The sequence below is a fragment of the Cetorhinus maximus genome, chromosome 10 (genome assembly GCF_964194155.1).
Source record: "Cetorhinus maximus chromosome 10, sCetMax3.hap1.1, whole genome shotgun sequence".
NCBI classification, from domain to species: domain Eukaryota; kingdom Metazoa; phylum Chordata; class Chondrichthyes; order Lamniformes; family Cetorhinidae; genus Cetorhinus; species Cetorhinus maximus.
Genome location: NC_135888.1, coordinates 26,767,083 through 26,781,551, shown reverse-complemented (window position 1 = coordinate 26,781,551; position 14,469 = coordinate 26,767,083). Strand labels below are relative to the sequence as shown.

The 14,469-nt window shown below is 42.2% G+C and overlaps 1 protein-coding gene across 1 annotated transcript in view; it reads left to right on the top strand.

Annotated features, from left to right (window-relative positions):
* Positions 1-14,469, top strand: part of ttc16 (tetratricopeptide repeat domain 16) — a 135,474-nt gene that overhangs the window by 2,704 nt on the left and 118,301 nt on the right. Inside the window, exons 2-3 of the mRNA XM_078550257.1 lie at positions 712-829; positions 7,669-7,811. Coding sequence (XP_078406383.1) covers positions 713-829; positions 7,669-7,811 — 260 coding nt within the window. The 5' untranslated portion in view covers position 712. The remainder of the gene's footprint in view (positions 1-711; positions 830-7,668; positions 7,812-14,469) is intronic.

Sequence of the window (14,469 nt, the reverse complement as noted above, 5' to 3'; positions counted from 1 at the left end):
AAGTGCCACCCCATGAGACTCTCCAGTGGTCGCTGGTGCTGGCTATGCTGTGAGGACTTCCCCTGACACCGACAATGTTGCCCACTCCGAGGCAACAGGCAAACCCAATTGGGTTTGCTAGGTGACCTTCAGGAGCGACTGGAGAGCTGTACAACTCCCATTTAATCCATGAGCCCACCTGAATTTAGTAGTTGCTCAGATACGTCACTCCCTGTCTCAGACTTAATTGTGGGAGGTTTTCCTGCCACTGGCAGACTGACGTGTGGCCTTCTGCATGATTTAGTAAGCCCAGCCAACGTGTTTTTTATCGTGACAGGGTGGATTAAATTCTGCTCAATATTAATTTTTGTAATAAACCACTTTAACAACATAAAATAGCCTTTTGTGATTGCTACAGCAGGTTGGCGTGTCAACGCAATGCACCTTGAAGCAGTGGAATGTAACCTCTTGTCCCTTAGATTCCCACCCAGCCAGTTTCCATTTGTCAGTGAAGGGTTGGGTGTAGGCTAAGTGCTTATGTGATCTCTTTCCTACAGTGTAAGTGAACCCAAAGTGTTGTCATACAGCCCTTGAGGTGCTCTTTACCGATTTTAATTCTGATCAATAATCTATATTCAAGTTTACTTGGTTGTGTAATACCTGCCATATTCCTTAAATTTGTTAGCAAATCATTAAACTTGAAGTAATTTCCTTATGTCTACTTCCTTCCAGTATGACTTTAGTTAAATGGAATTCCAAAGGTACTTTGGGTTGCGATGCAGCTGTCTTCCTGCACTGTCTGATTGCTGTTGCATTATTTATTGAAAATGTTGCTGTTCTAACATCATATGTGAGTATGAAGTCCATGTTTTCCCAGTTTTATACTATTACACTGTATACTTTAATGGTTTAAATCATTCTTTTTCTTTTAGTTCTTCAGGTAGTTGTTTTGACAAAAACACATACTATGACTGACTGGCATCATAACTTTCACCTGTGAGAAAATAATTAATACAACTGTTTGCTAATTATTGCTGTTGCCAGCATTTCTGTTTGCCACAATTAATCTTTATCTCAGCTGATCTGTCATACCTAGAATCTGCTGGTCACTTTCTAAATAAAATGATCGCTTTCCCATAGGAACTGCAATAAAACAATAATTTTTCCTGTCTAGTGCTTTATATTAAATTTCCCCCAAGTCTGTGGGGAGTACTTCCCTCAGACAGCATTGCTAGGATTTGGAATGCACTTGTGAAGTATTATGGGGGAGAACTTGCCAACTTACTTTATTACAGTTTAAGTAAGATGGGGATGGAAAAAAATATATTTTCAGTGGATGATGCCTAGGTTATGTAGCACCATTAGTGTGACTCTTACATTGTAGGTTATGATGCTAAGTGGTGCAATGTAAATGTGCCAGTTACTTAGCTCACATCTTTTTTGGGCAGATTGTTAAATCATACCTGCCAAAGTAGTCCCGCTTTCTGCTTGTGTAGTCACCATTTCAGCTTTTTGCTAATTCTGGTTTTGAATGTTATGGCTTAAATAATATCTCAGCTGTGGGACTGAATGTTTGTTTCCTGAAACCAAATATTTGTTTAGGGTTTGCCTACAGTTACAAAGAGACAACTATTTAGATGTCTGCTGGAGTTAGAATATGTTTGCAACCACCCTGGGGAAATTGCCTAAGGCTAGCTGTACCCTGTAGACTACTGGCAAACATCAATTTTTGCAAAGCAACTCAGGCACAATACCATGGGCTATTTTTATTTACGTTTTTATAAAATTTAGCATGAAGCAGGAATTAATTCTATAGTTAAATATAACAAAGGGAAAGGAAAGTCTGGGAAATGTTTTCTGTTCAAACTACTTGGCCTTCTCTGCTTGGGGAAAGAAATAGACCCATGACAATGCAGCTTACTAATTGTACAATAAGGTACACTGTGGTCTTGTGAAGATGCATTTGGTTTCCTTGCCATAGCTGCTCCAATAAAGTTAATGATGGAGGTAGGCGAATAGAACAATTCATTTGAATAGCTTGGAGGAGGAAGTGATTACGGCAGTACAGAAGGAGAGGAACCAGCCTGCAGGCTGATCCTAAGCATGAAAATATATCTCTGCCTGAATGGAGTTATTCCTGGATGTAAACAATCCTGTTTCTGTTGACCACAAAATTAATTTTATTTTTCAACAACTAAACTATATTTTGAAGATGCCTCAATGACCGTATAACTGAGCAGCTGCATTCAGTGCCCTGGTTCAGGTTGAAAATGAATGGAACAAAATAGAAGCTATTGTTAGAAATCATAAACTTACAGCACAGATGGAGACCATTTGGCCTGTTGTACCTCTGCCAGCTCCTTGAAAGAGCTGTCCAATTTAATCCAAAACCCTATCTTTTTTCCCATATGTGCTGGAGTGCAGTTAGTGTGGGTAGTCCCACCGAAGTGGACCATGGAAGAGTGGCGGTGACAGGGAATAGGGTGGATAATTGTTTTGAACATTGAGGAAAGGATAAGCAAGACAAAGAATAACGTGCAATCGTTTTTGGTGGCATTAACTAAGGCAGTCTCATTACTGGGTGTGAGACAAAAGCCAGATCGAAGAGAATAATGTGAGAAATAAGCATAAAGCAAGGTGGCAATAATGTGTTTGCAATCTTAGAGGGGAAAAGAATGTTGGCTTTGAGGTGGTGTGTGAAGAGGGACCAGGACTGAGGATGGGGATTTTTGAAGAGGAAGTGATAATAGCAGTTTTGAAGATGAGGGAAGGTTCCAGTGCAAAAGGAGGGAGAAGTTCCTGCCATGATTGTTTAAGTACCAGTGGGACAGACTGAGGATTTTTAATGCTAGAGTTTGTTGTTTGAATTCAATGTAAGTTTCTGAATAGGAAATGGGGTTTAGAAGCAGGTTTCTTGTGCAAAAATGAATGATCATTTATGATCACCTTGGTTTTTTTTTAATTGTTCCCTCCTGTCGTCCAACTGTACTTGACATTTGCCCTGGCTAGCAGGAGACCTATTTATTGACTACCAAATGGTCAAAATGTGTTGTCTGGGGTCTCCCTTTGGAGAAATGCCTGGACTCCAATCTGATGACGACTCGCAAACCTTCATATTATCTTTTTATGGCATTGTATAATAGAGAGCTGATGCAATATATCACAAAAATAAAAACTAAAATACTGCGGCGCAGGAAGTCCGAAATAAAAACAGGAAATGCTGGAAAAACTCAGCAGGTCTGGCAGCATTTGTGGAGAGAGCAACCAAGTTAATGTTTTGAGTCTGTATGACTCTTCAGAACTCTGAAGAAGAGTCTAACAAACTTGCAATGTATCACAATACTGCCTGTGAGGGAATGCAAGGCATTCAGCCGTTGATGTAAAGCTTCAAACACTGGCTGATAGGGCGCTCATCAATATAAACATGAGATACTTAACACTAAGAAAACTCATTGGACTGGATTTTAACTTTACTGGCAGCCTGCCTCCACCACACTTCCAGGCAGTGCAATCCAGACCCAAACAACTTGTGAAAACTTTTTCACGTGTCACATTTGCTTCCTTTGCAAATCACATTAAATCTGTGCCGTCTTGTTCTTGATCCTTTTACAAGTGGGAACAGCTTCTCCCTATCCACCCTCTCCAGCCCCCTTGTGATTTTGAACATCTCTATCAAATCTCCTCTTAGCCTTCTCTCTAAGGAGAACAGTCCCAACCTCTCCAATCTATCTTCATAACTGAAGTTTCTCATCCCTGGAATCATTCTTGTAAACCTCTTCTGCACTCTCTCCAATGTGTTCACATCATTCCTACAATGTGGCGCCCAGAACTGTACGCAATATTCCAGCAGAGGCCTAACAAGTGTCTTGTAAATTCAGCATAACCTCCTTGCTCTTGTACTCTCTGCCCCTGTTAATAAAGCCCAGGATACTATATGCTTTGTTAACTGCTCTCTCCACCTGTCCTGCCACCTTCAATAATCTATGCACATATAAACCCAGGTCTTTCTGCTCCTGCACCACCTTCAAAATTTCTCCCCTCTTTATATTGCCTTTTCATGTTCTTCCTACCAAAATGCATCACCTTGCACTTCTCTGCATTGAACTTCATCTGCCACCTATCTGCCCACTTTACCAACTTGTCTATGTCCTTTTGAAGTTCGACACTGTCCTCCTCACAGTTCACAACATTCCCAAGCTTTGCATCATCTGCAAACTTTGAAATTGTCCCCTGCACACCACGATCTAGATCATTAATATATATCAAGAAAAGCAAGGGTCCCAATACAGACCCCAATGGGAACTCCACTACTAACCTTCCTCCAGCCCGAAAAATATCCATTGACCATTACTCTGCTTCCTATTTTGCAGCCAATTTTGTATCCACGTTGCTACTGTCCCTTTTATTCCATGAGCAATAACTTTTCTTACAAGTCTTTGTGGCACTGTATCAAATGCCTTTTGAAAGTCCACATGCACCACATCAACAGTATTACCCTCATTAACCTTTTCTGTTAACTCTTCAGAAAACTCCAGCAAGTTAGTTAAACATGATTTTCCCTTTAGAAATCCAGGCTGGCTCTTCCTTATTAACCCATATTTTTCCATGTGACTACTAATTCTATCCCGAATAATTGTTTCTAGAATCTTGCCCACCACTGAAGTTAAACTGACTGGCCTGTAATTGCTGGGCTTTTCCTTTCAACCTTTTTTGAACAAGGGCGTAATGTTTGCAATTCTCCAGTCTCCTGGCACCTCCCCTGAGTTTGGGGAAGACTGAAAAATTATGGCCAGTGCCCCTGCAGTTTCCGCTCACTTCCTTCAATATCCTTGGATTTAAAAAAAAATTTGTTTATGGGATGTGAGTGTCACTGGCTAGGCCAGCATTTATTAGCCATCCTTGATTGCCCTTGTTCAGAGGGCATTTTTAAGAGTCAACCACATTTGCTGTGGGTCTGAAGTCGCATGTAGGCCAGACCAGGTGAGGACAGCAGATTTTCTTCCCTATAGGACATTGGTGAACCAGATGGGTTTTCACGACAATCGGCTATGGTTTCTTAGTGCTCCATTAGACTTTTAATTCCAGACATTTATTGAATTCAAATTCCACCATCTGCCATGGTGGGATTTGAACCCGGGTCCCCAGAGCATTACCCTGGGTCTCTGGATTACCAGATATGCTATCACCTCCCCAAATCCATCGCATCTGGTCCCGATGCCTTGTCAACTTGAAATGCCGACAGTCTATTCAACACTTCCTCCTTATCAATTTTGAACCCTTCTAGTGACAGAGTTTCCTCATCTGTCACCATGGACCAGGTAGCATCTACCTGCTTGGTAAAGACAGATGCAAAGCATTCAATTAATACCTCAGCTGTGGCCCCTTTGTCCATGTAAGAGTGATGTGATATTGCAAGCCTTTGCAAGGATGTCTTTGTCCATGGAAAAAGTAGCCACCTGCATGGAGCACCAAATAAGTGCCTCAGGCCCTTAGCCATTGCTTGTAGACTCTGAATTCCACCTTCACTAGAATTTGTGAAACCTTAGCATTGGCTGTTCATTGCTCCAGAGATGTGCCGTGAAGTGCTTTCTGGCTCATTGCTAGCAGGAAAGTGCAGGTGGGCTGTGAGAGGGATGATGGTGAAAGGGGATGTGGAAGTGGGAATTTGGCTCAAAGCACTTCCACTTTTCACCTGTTGCACACTCCCCCTCAGCCAGTACCCTGCATGCTGCCTCATGTCCTGATGGCTGAACCTGCCCCTGCACTGGTGCAGATGGAGCAGTCTTTGGCCTGGCCCTCACAGATTCCAAAATCTAGAGGCTCCCGGTCAAGCAACATCTTGATTTTAAAATCTTTAATCTTGTTTTCAAATCTCTTGCAGCTCCACAGACCTCTTGACAGCTGCACTCCTAATTCTGGCCTCTGGTCCGTTCCCCGTTTAATAATGTATTGGTGGCTGTGCCTTTTTATGCCTAGGCCCCAAGCTTTGGAATTCCCTCTGTACATCTCTCTACCTTGCTTTCCTCCTTTAAGACACTCCTTTAAAACCACCGCTGACCAAGCTTTAGGTCATCTAACCTATTATCAGTTAAGTAGCTCGGTATCACACTTATGTTTTATAATACTCCTTTTGAAGTATCTTGGGATGTTTCATAATGTTAAAGGCACTATATAAATGTAGAAATGCTAGAAAGAGGAAGAATAAAGAATTGTATTTGTACACGGTATACAATGTTAGAATGTTAAATTTCTGTTTAACTTTTGAGCCACATCGGGCTGAATTTTACATTTCTTGATGGGGCAGTGGAGGCGGAATGGAAACTGGTCCACTCTTGCTCCTGCCATCTCTGCTCATTCAATCAATGGCCAATTAGTGGCTGTCCAATAGGAAGGAGGCTGATTACAGGTGAAAAAAGGGGCAGTTCTGTGCCCAATCAGCACTGTAGTCTGGAACATTGAGGTAGAGGAGTGCTGTGAACAGAAACTTGGTCATGGCTAGAATTGTAATGGTCCACTGCTCTGAGTCAATCTTTATTTTGTATTGAAGGCTCAATAAAATGTCAATTTAAAAAAACATACAGATGCTGCCAGCTTCCCCAGCAGAATCTGCTGATACATTAAACCATGGTCCCTGTGGCAGGTCGTTTCTACAACCCTTAAGTCGTCTTGTGTAAAAGACCCTCAAACTTTTTCTACTCTGTACATGAACACTGCAGTGGGCAATGAAAAAATGCAGATGACTGGGTTGTTAACGGGCTTAATAGCTTGTTAATTAATGATTTTAAAATTGGTGCTGATTTCAGCACCTGCTCGCCTTCTGTAATTTAGGAGACTAGAGTGATGACATTACCAGCACATCACACTGAATTTTTTCAGTGTTGCGGGGTGGGGTGACCAGCCTTCCTGATTTGGGAACATAAATTCAGCCCATAAATAATTCCACCACTTTCCAGTGTTGTCTATTTTTGGTTGCTCCTGGCAAGTGGCCTTTTCACTTGTGATGAATGGTAACATGAGAATTGTCTGTGAAGAATTGGGGTTTGCGTGCTGTGAAAGGGATGTTTAGTTGCTTGCAAAATTGTTTTGTCTTGGAGTAGCAGGAAATGGCTTTTGTTTGCTGTTGTCAGGTAGGTGGACTAGTGGAATCTGAGTGAACCTTGCAATAATGAGATGGTGCCTTGGCCTTGTTCCTCCTGAAGGTCAAAACCTCGCTGCTGTGCAATGTTGTACACCATAAACGGCACCTATGATCCCCACTTGGAAGATTAGATCACCAGTCATTCAAATCACAGTGTGAAAGTAGCCTCATGGCGCAAGTACTGTAAACAAAATCTTTCTCACAATCGGGCAAGAAATCAGCTCAAAACTTTTAGTACACATGGGCACCTTTCCCTGTAATATCTTTACCCTCCTCAATTACAGTGAGGACCACTGTGCTTCTGCAAGTTCCAGGGATCCTGGAAAACCTGTGTACCCACAATTAAATTCCAAAAACCATGTTAATATTGTTCTAATTGAGCGTTTTACACATTGAAATTGACAACTGCCTCTCTCGAAGATGTTGGGAGTAGGCACCTTGCTGCAATTTCCATGCTTTTGACCTCAACACACTCCCAAACCCATGAGCTCATATAAGTCAAAATTCAGCCTATTATTTCAAAATAAATATTTCTCTTTTCTTTCCCCTAGAAAGTGGCCCAGACCTCCAATAGTTTAGAAGAAGGACTAGATAATACTGCCCATTGGTGGGGTGAATGGGCCAAATGGACGGGATGCACCCGGACTTGTGGAGGAGGCATCAAAACGCAGGAAAGACACTGTCTGAAACAAAGGTAGAAATAAATATAAATGTGTAGACAGTGTTAATTTTGTTATAAAACTGACACAAAATTTGCACATCTGCTCAAAAGTTTTGGAAAAAAAACTAAATGCTGGAAATCTGAAATAAAATGCTTTAAATATGTAACCAATCACTCAATATCTGTGAAGAGAAAAGGCAGCTTAAAATGTTGGGTATAGCCAAGTGTCAGAAGTAATATGACAATTGGATTTTTTTGTTATTTATTTTCCACACTAGTTCTCCCACACCATTCATCTCTGCCACTTGCAGGGCATTGGCCAATTCCCATGCCTTTTGCAGTGCCAACCTTCAGCTGACCCCTAAATGGTACAGAAGTGCAGCTCAAGGTGACTTACCCACTGATTTACTCCTTTACTTTGCCTCATCCTGGAAGTATAACTCATATCAAGAGGTCACTTTAAAGGGCTTGGTAATTATTACTCCGATATAGTGCATCAGAGTGCCAGAATGGATCATTTTAATCACTTTCAAAAACCAACAAAGCCATGTGTGACCTGAACTTCTGCAGATCTAGTGTATATAGAACATTTTTTCTCTCGGTGCCTTTGACAGTAAAGTTCATCCATTCTGATTCCAGAGTTGTTATTGTCTTCAGGAGGAAATTACAGGCCAGTTAGCCTAACTTTTGTCATAGGGGAAAAAGCTGGAATCTATTATCAAGGAGGTTATAGCAGGGCACTTAGAAAATCCTAATGCAATCCGGCAGAGTCAACATGGCTTTCTGAAAGGGGAATCGTGTTTGACTAATTTATTGGAGTTCTTTGAGGAAGCAGCAAGCAAGGTAGATAAAGGGGAACCTGTAGACGTGGTGTACCTGGATTTCCAGAAGGCATTTAATAAGATGCCACATCAAAGATTACTACACAAAAGTAAAGGGTGTAGGGGGCAACATATTAACATTGATAGAGGATTGAGTAGCTAACAGGAAGGAGAGTAGGGATAAATTTGTCATTTTCGGGTTGGCAAGATGTAACTAGTGGAGTTCCACAGTGGTCAGTGCTGGTGCCTCAACTATTTACAATCTGTATCAAGGACTTGGATGAAGGGACTGAATGTATGGTTGCTGAATTTGCTGATGTCGCAGATAGGTAGGAAAGTAAGTTGTGAAGAAGACATGAGCCTGCAAAGGGATGTAGACTGGTTAAGTGAGTGGGCAAAAATGTGGCTGCTGGAGTACAATGTGGGAAAATGTCAACTTGTCCATTTTTGCAGGAGGAATAGAAAAGCAATATACTATTTAAATAGAGAGTGATTGGAGAACTTTGCGTTTGAGGGTCTGGGTGTCCTGGTACATGCTTTTTATGATTCAAATACAGCTCATGATTAGGAAGGCAAATGGAATGTTGGTGTTTATTGCAAGGGAAATGGAATATAGAAGTGTGGAAGTTTTGCATATATCTTGTATAGGGTTTTGGTGAGACCACACTTGGAATACTGTGTACAGTTTTGGTCTCCTTATTTAAGAAAGGATATAATTGCATTGGAAGTAGTGCAGCGAAGGTTCACTTGATTGATTCCGGAGATGAAGAGATTGTCTTATGAGGTAAGGTTGGGCCTGTATCCACTAGAGTTTAGAAGAATGAGCGGAGATCTTATTGAAACATGTAAGATCCTGAAGAGACTTGACAGGGTGATTGCTGAAAGGATGTTTCCCATTGTAGGAGAGACTAGAACTAGGGGGCACAGCTTCAAAATAAAGAGTCTCCCACTTAGTACTGAGATGAGGAGAATTTTTTTGAGGGTCATTAGTCTGGACTTCTCTTCCCCAGAGAGCAGTGTAGGCAGGGTCATTTGAATATTTCTAAGACTAAGTTAGATTGACTCCCTTGTCAGTCAAGAATATAAGGGTTCAGGGGTAGACAGGAAAGTAGAGGCCAAATCAGATCAGCCATGGTCTTCTCAAATGACAGAGCAGGCTTGAGGGGCTGAATGGCCTACTCCTGCTCCTATTTTGTATGTATGTTCTCAAGCATCCATTTGATTTGGGTAATTTGTGTATATTTTCTGCTACTTTTCCTCTAACCAGTCTGCCTCCCACATTTGTTAACTACTGTTTTTTTTTTACCCCCTTTCTCCAGTCAGATCCTTGGGTTGGGATTTTCTGGGCTTGACGTGGCGGGACCCACTACAGGAGATTTGGCAGCCCAATCAAAAGTCCATTGACTTTCAGCAGGGGTGGACGATCCCAGCAGTGGGTGGGGCTGGAAAATCTCACCCTTAGAACCATGGGCCAGAATATTGCGAGTACGTCGGGTGTGCATCCCAACATCATCATGCATCATTTAGATCTTTTGTTCAGCGAGCGCACGCTGGAGGCGGCTGCGCGCCCGCCAAACCGTCAAAGACCTGTTGAGGCCATTAGGAAAGTAATTTAGATAATTAACAGCACTGCCCATCCAACCTTAAGGTTGGCGGGCAGGCAAAGAGCCCAAGTGGCCTTCACGTTTTTCAGGAAACCTCATCCACCGGCGGTCCACCTGAAGGTTTAATAAAATCAATAAATAAATAAATTTTGCTAAATTGACAAACGTGTCCCAGCTCATGTGACACTGTCACATGAGGGGATATGTGTAAATAATTTTTCTCTTTCTTTATTAAAAAATTTCGATATGGACTTAATCTCCCTGAGGCAGCTCCGTGCCTCGGAGATTTCTGTACTCTTTTGTGCACATGCGCAAAAGAGCGCAGGCTCTGACTCTCCCTCCACCCGCACAGGTAGAGCTGAGCACTATGGGCCTTGCGTCACACTGGGTGGGCCTTAATTGGCCCGCTCATGTAAAATGGCATTGCGCAGGTGATCACGGGCAGCGATCGGCTCCGTGCCCTCCCAGCCTGCCCAACACAGGTAAGTTTCTGGCCATAGAATGATGCAGCACAGAAGGAGGTCATTCAGCCAGTCATATTTGTATGCTGGCTCATTGAAAGAGCAATCAAATTAGTTCCATTCCCCTTCCTTTTCCTCATAACTCTGTAACTTTCTCCTTTTTTTGCTTGTCTCTCTCCCACCCAATTACTACAACTTTCTCCTTTGTACCCAGCTGTAACTTCTATCTCTGTTCCATTACCTGATGCTCCCTCTCTGATTATCCAGAGTAGCTAGCTGCCTCTCTACTTCTAATATTCACCCCAAAACCTTTTCTTTAACCACATCTAAAGAAGGATCAGAACAAATATGTTCCCACAAAGAAAAACGCTAGAACTTAAATCTAGATGCCACCTACACCCACTGTGCACCCAAAATCAAAGATACTGTAGTGTAGGATAAGGCAAAAAAAAAGAGCTTACACCAGATGCCAAGAAGCTCAAACAAAAACAGAACATGCTGGAAAAACTCAGCAGGTCTAACAGAGAAAGCCAGAGTCAATGTTTCAACTCCATATGACTCCTTCAGAGCTGAAGAAGAGCATGCTGCAGAGAGCTGAGAGAAGTATAGAAAGTACAGCAGTGAAATTAGAAAGGAAATTAAGTAAAGATAGGGGCATTAAAAATATTGGCAAAGAAAACCCAAGAATGTGTTTACAAAACAAAGTGCATGAGGTTAACTAAGGAAAGGGTAGGGCTCATCAGAAACCAAAAAAGATAACTTGTGTGGGGAGGTGGAAGACATGGGCATGTTCTTATTGAGCCAGAATTCTGCCGTGGAGGCAGGATGCTTGAGTCTGGAGATCTCCTGACTTAGCAAGCCCACCCACGCATGCACAATTTCCCAGGGGACCAAAGAGTAACCGGGTTGGGCCTGCTGCCTCCAGAGGTAGCTTGGAGGCGGCCATGGGGCTGGGCAGGTGCCGAGGCGGGCTGTTTGGAAGGTGCGTCTTGGTTCTTTGAGACTTCCACCCAATTTTATAAAAGGCTGTTAGGCCCTCTAGCCCTCCCCACACCATGCGAGCTCATACTCCTTTTGCCACCTCCATAGCCACTCACCCAGTACCCTCCATAGGCAGACCTCAAGAGCCATGTGGGATGAAAAAATAATAATTAAACTTTAAAACTCTAGCTGTGACCCCTCATAGACACTTGGTACAGGAGGAAAAAAACTCAGTTCATGAAACCCATTCAAAGATTTTAATTCTCCAAGTGGTCAACCTGTAATAAAAACAAACTTCTATTAAGTAGAAGACCACATCAAAGACATCTAATCCTTTAGTGACCTCTTAAAGCTGTCAGTCAAAATGTGAACTCAGCTCCCCATTGAGGTTTTGAAGTTCATTCAAACTTTCATAATGCACTCAGCTGTAATAACAGCCCTTGGGAAATGTCAACAATGAAGTATATTTAAAATGAAGGACCAGATGTAATTATTTTTTTCTCAGGTACACCAAATTTCAATCAAAAAAAGTAGTGCAGCAGCATTTTTTCACTGTAATGACTTGATGCATCGGACAGGTTTCAACAAGAAGCAGAAACTTTATTACAGAGAGCTATTCAGATACTACACACTGACAGCTGCAGCATGCTTTTTCATTCTTTTAAAGGGTTGGGGATTTTTTTTTTAAAAATCAGACCATGCCACTTGATTGGAGGACATGGTCTGTTTACACCTCTTCCATCGGTTTGTGACTCCCACACTATGGGTTAAGGTGCTTGGAACGGGGAAAATGAGATCTGTTTGAACACTGATTTCCCATTTGTGATTTATGCCCTTCCCCTGCTGACAGAAATGGGATTTGCCTGAAGTGGGGGTAGGACTTCTGTATCCAGGTCCTGCCTGCCGTTTTTAAAGGCCTCCGGAGTCATCCCAACTCAAAATCCAGCCCCTTGTCCCTGTTTTCAAAAAACAGAGGAGCGAAGCAGACATTGTGGTAAGGGAGTAGGAGTATAAAATAGTGGATGGCATAGACATAGGGAGGAAACGTTAAGGCGAATAGATAAATCACCACACCGAGATGAAATGTACCCTGGGTTGCTAAGGGAAGAATGGCAGAGGCTCTGACCATCATTTTCTAATACTCTCTGGATACAGGTGCGGTTCTGGAAGACTTGCTAACATTGTACGGTTGTTTAAAACGGGAGGAAACGATTGCCTGAATAATTACACACCAGTCAGCCTAACCTCAGTGGGCAAATTTTTAGAAAAAATTCAGACTGAATAAATCATTGTTTATAAAGGCACAGATTAATCAAGGACCTTCAGTGTGGATTTATTAAGGGAAGGTTGTGTTTTATTAATTTGTTTGAATATTTTTAAGGATGTAATAAGAAGGGTCAATGACAATGGCATGCTTGGTATAGTCTACATGGATTTTAACGAGGCTTTAGACAAGACACAATATGGCAGACTGATCAGTAAATTAAAAGTTCATGGGATCCGAGGGAAAGGGATAAGTTGGATCCAAAATTGACTCAGTGGCACAATACAAAGTTTTATGGTTGATGGGCGTTTTTGTGATTGGAAGGCCATTTCCAGTGGGTTTCAGTGCGGCTCAGTACTGGGTCCTTTGTTGTTTGTGGCATATATCAATGATTTAGACTAAAATATTGGCAAGGTGTGCAGATGGTAGAAAAATGATCATGTGGCTGATCACAAGAAAGAAAGCTATAGACTGCAGGACGATATCATTGGACTGGTCAGGTGGGCAGAGATGTGGCAAATGAAATTCAGTTTGGAGGAATTAAATAGTGCATATGGGGAGGAGAAACGAAGCAAGAATAAATAATAGGATTTAGAAAAGTGTAAAGGAACTTTGGAGTGCATGTCCCCAGATCCCTGAAGGTAGCAGGACAGGTAGATAAGGTGGTTAAAAAGGCATAGGGGGCACTTTCCTTTATTGGTTGAGGCCTAGAGTGGAAGAATGGGAGGTTCTGCTAGAAGTGTATAAAAAAACACTAGTTAGCCCGCAGCTAGAGTACTGTGTAAAGTTCTAGTTTGTGCACTACAGGAGGGATATGATCATGCTAGAAACTGTACGGAAGAGATTTTCATGGATGTTGCCAGAAATGGAGAATTTTAACTATGAGGAAAGATTGGATAAGCTGGGATTGTTTTCTTTGGAACAAGGGAGACTGAGGGGAGATTTAATTGAGCTGTATAAAATTATAAGGAACTGAGATAGGTTCTCCCTATCGACTCTATTCCTGTTAGCAGAGATCAATAACCGGGGACATAATTATAAAGTATTGGTAGAAGGATTGGAAAGGAGTCTTTTTTCATCCAGAAGGTGGTGGGGATCTGGAACTCTGCCTGAAAAGGTGGCAGAAAGAGAAACTCTTCACATTTTTTAAAATACTTTTATATGCACTTGATGTGCTGTTACCTACTGGAAGGTGGGATTAGACTGGATAGCTCTTTTCTGTCCAGCATGAACACAATGGCCAGAAACTTCTCCCCGTTGGCGGCGGCGGGCGCGAACCCGATCGGGGACGCGCCGCCATTTTATGTGGGCGTGCCAATTAAGGCCTGCCCAGTGTGACGCTTGCCCGGAAGCACTCCCTGTGCGGGCAGGGGGGATTCCCTGAGGCTCCCTGCGCTCTTTCGTGCATGCACGCGAAAGAACACAGATCTCCCCAAGGCACGGAAGTGCCTCAGGGAGATTTATTTCAGTGCTAAAGTTTTAAATAAAGGTTTTGAACACATTAAAACAGGTCCCTTCATGTGATATTATCACATGAGCTGGGACATGTCAAAGAATAAA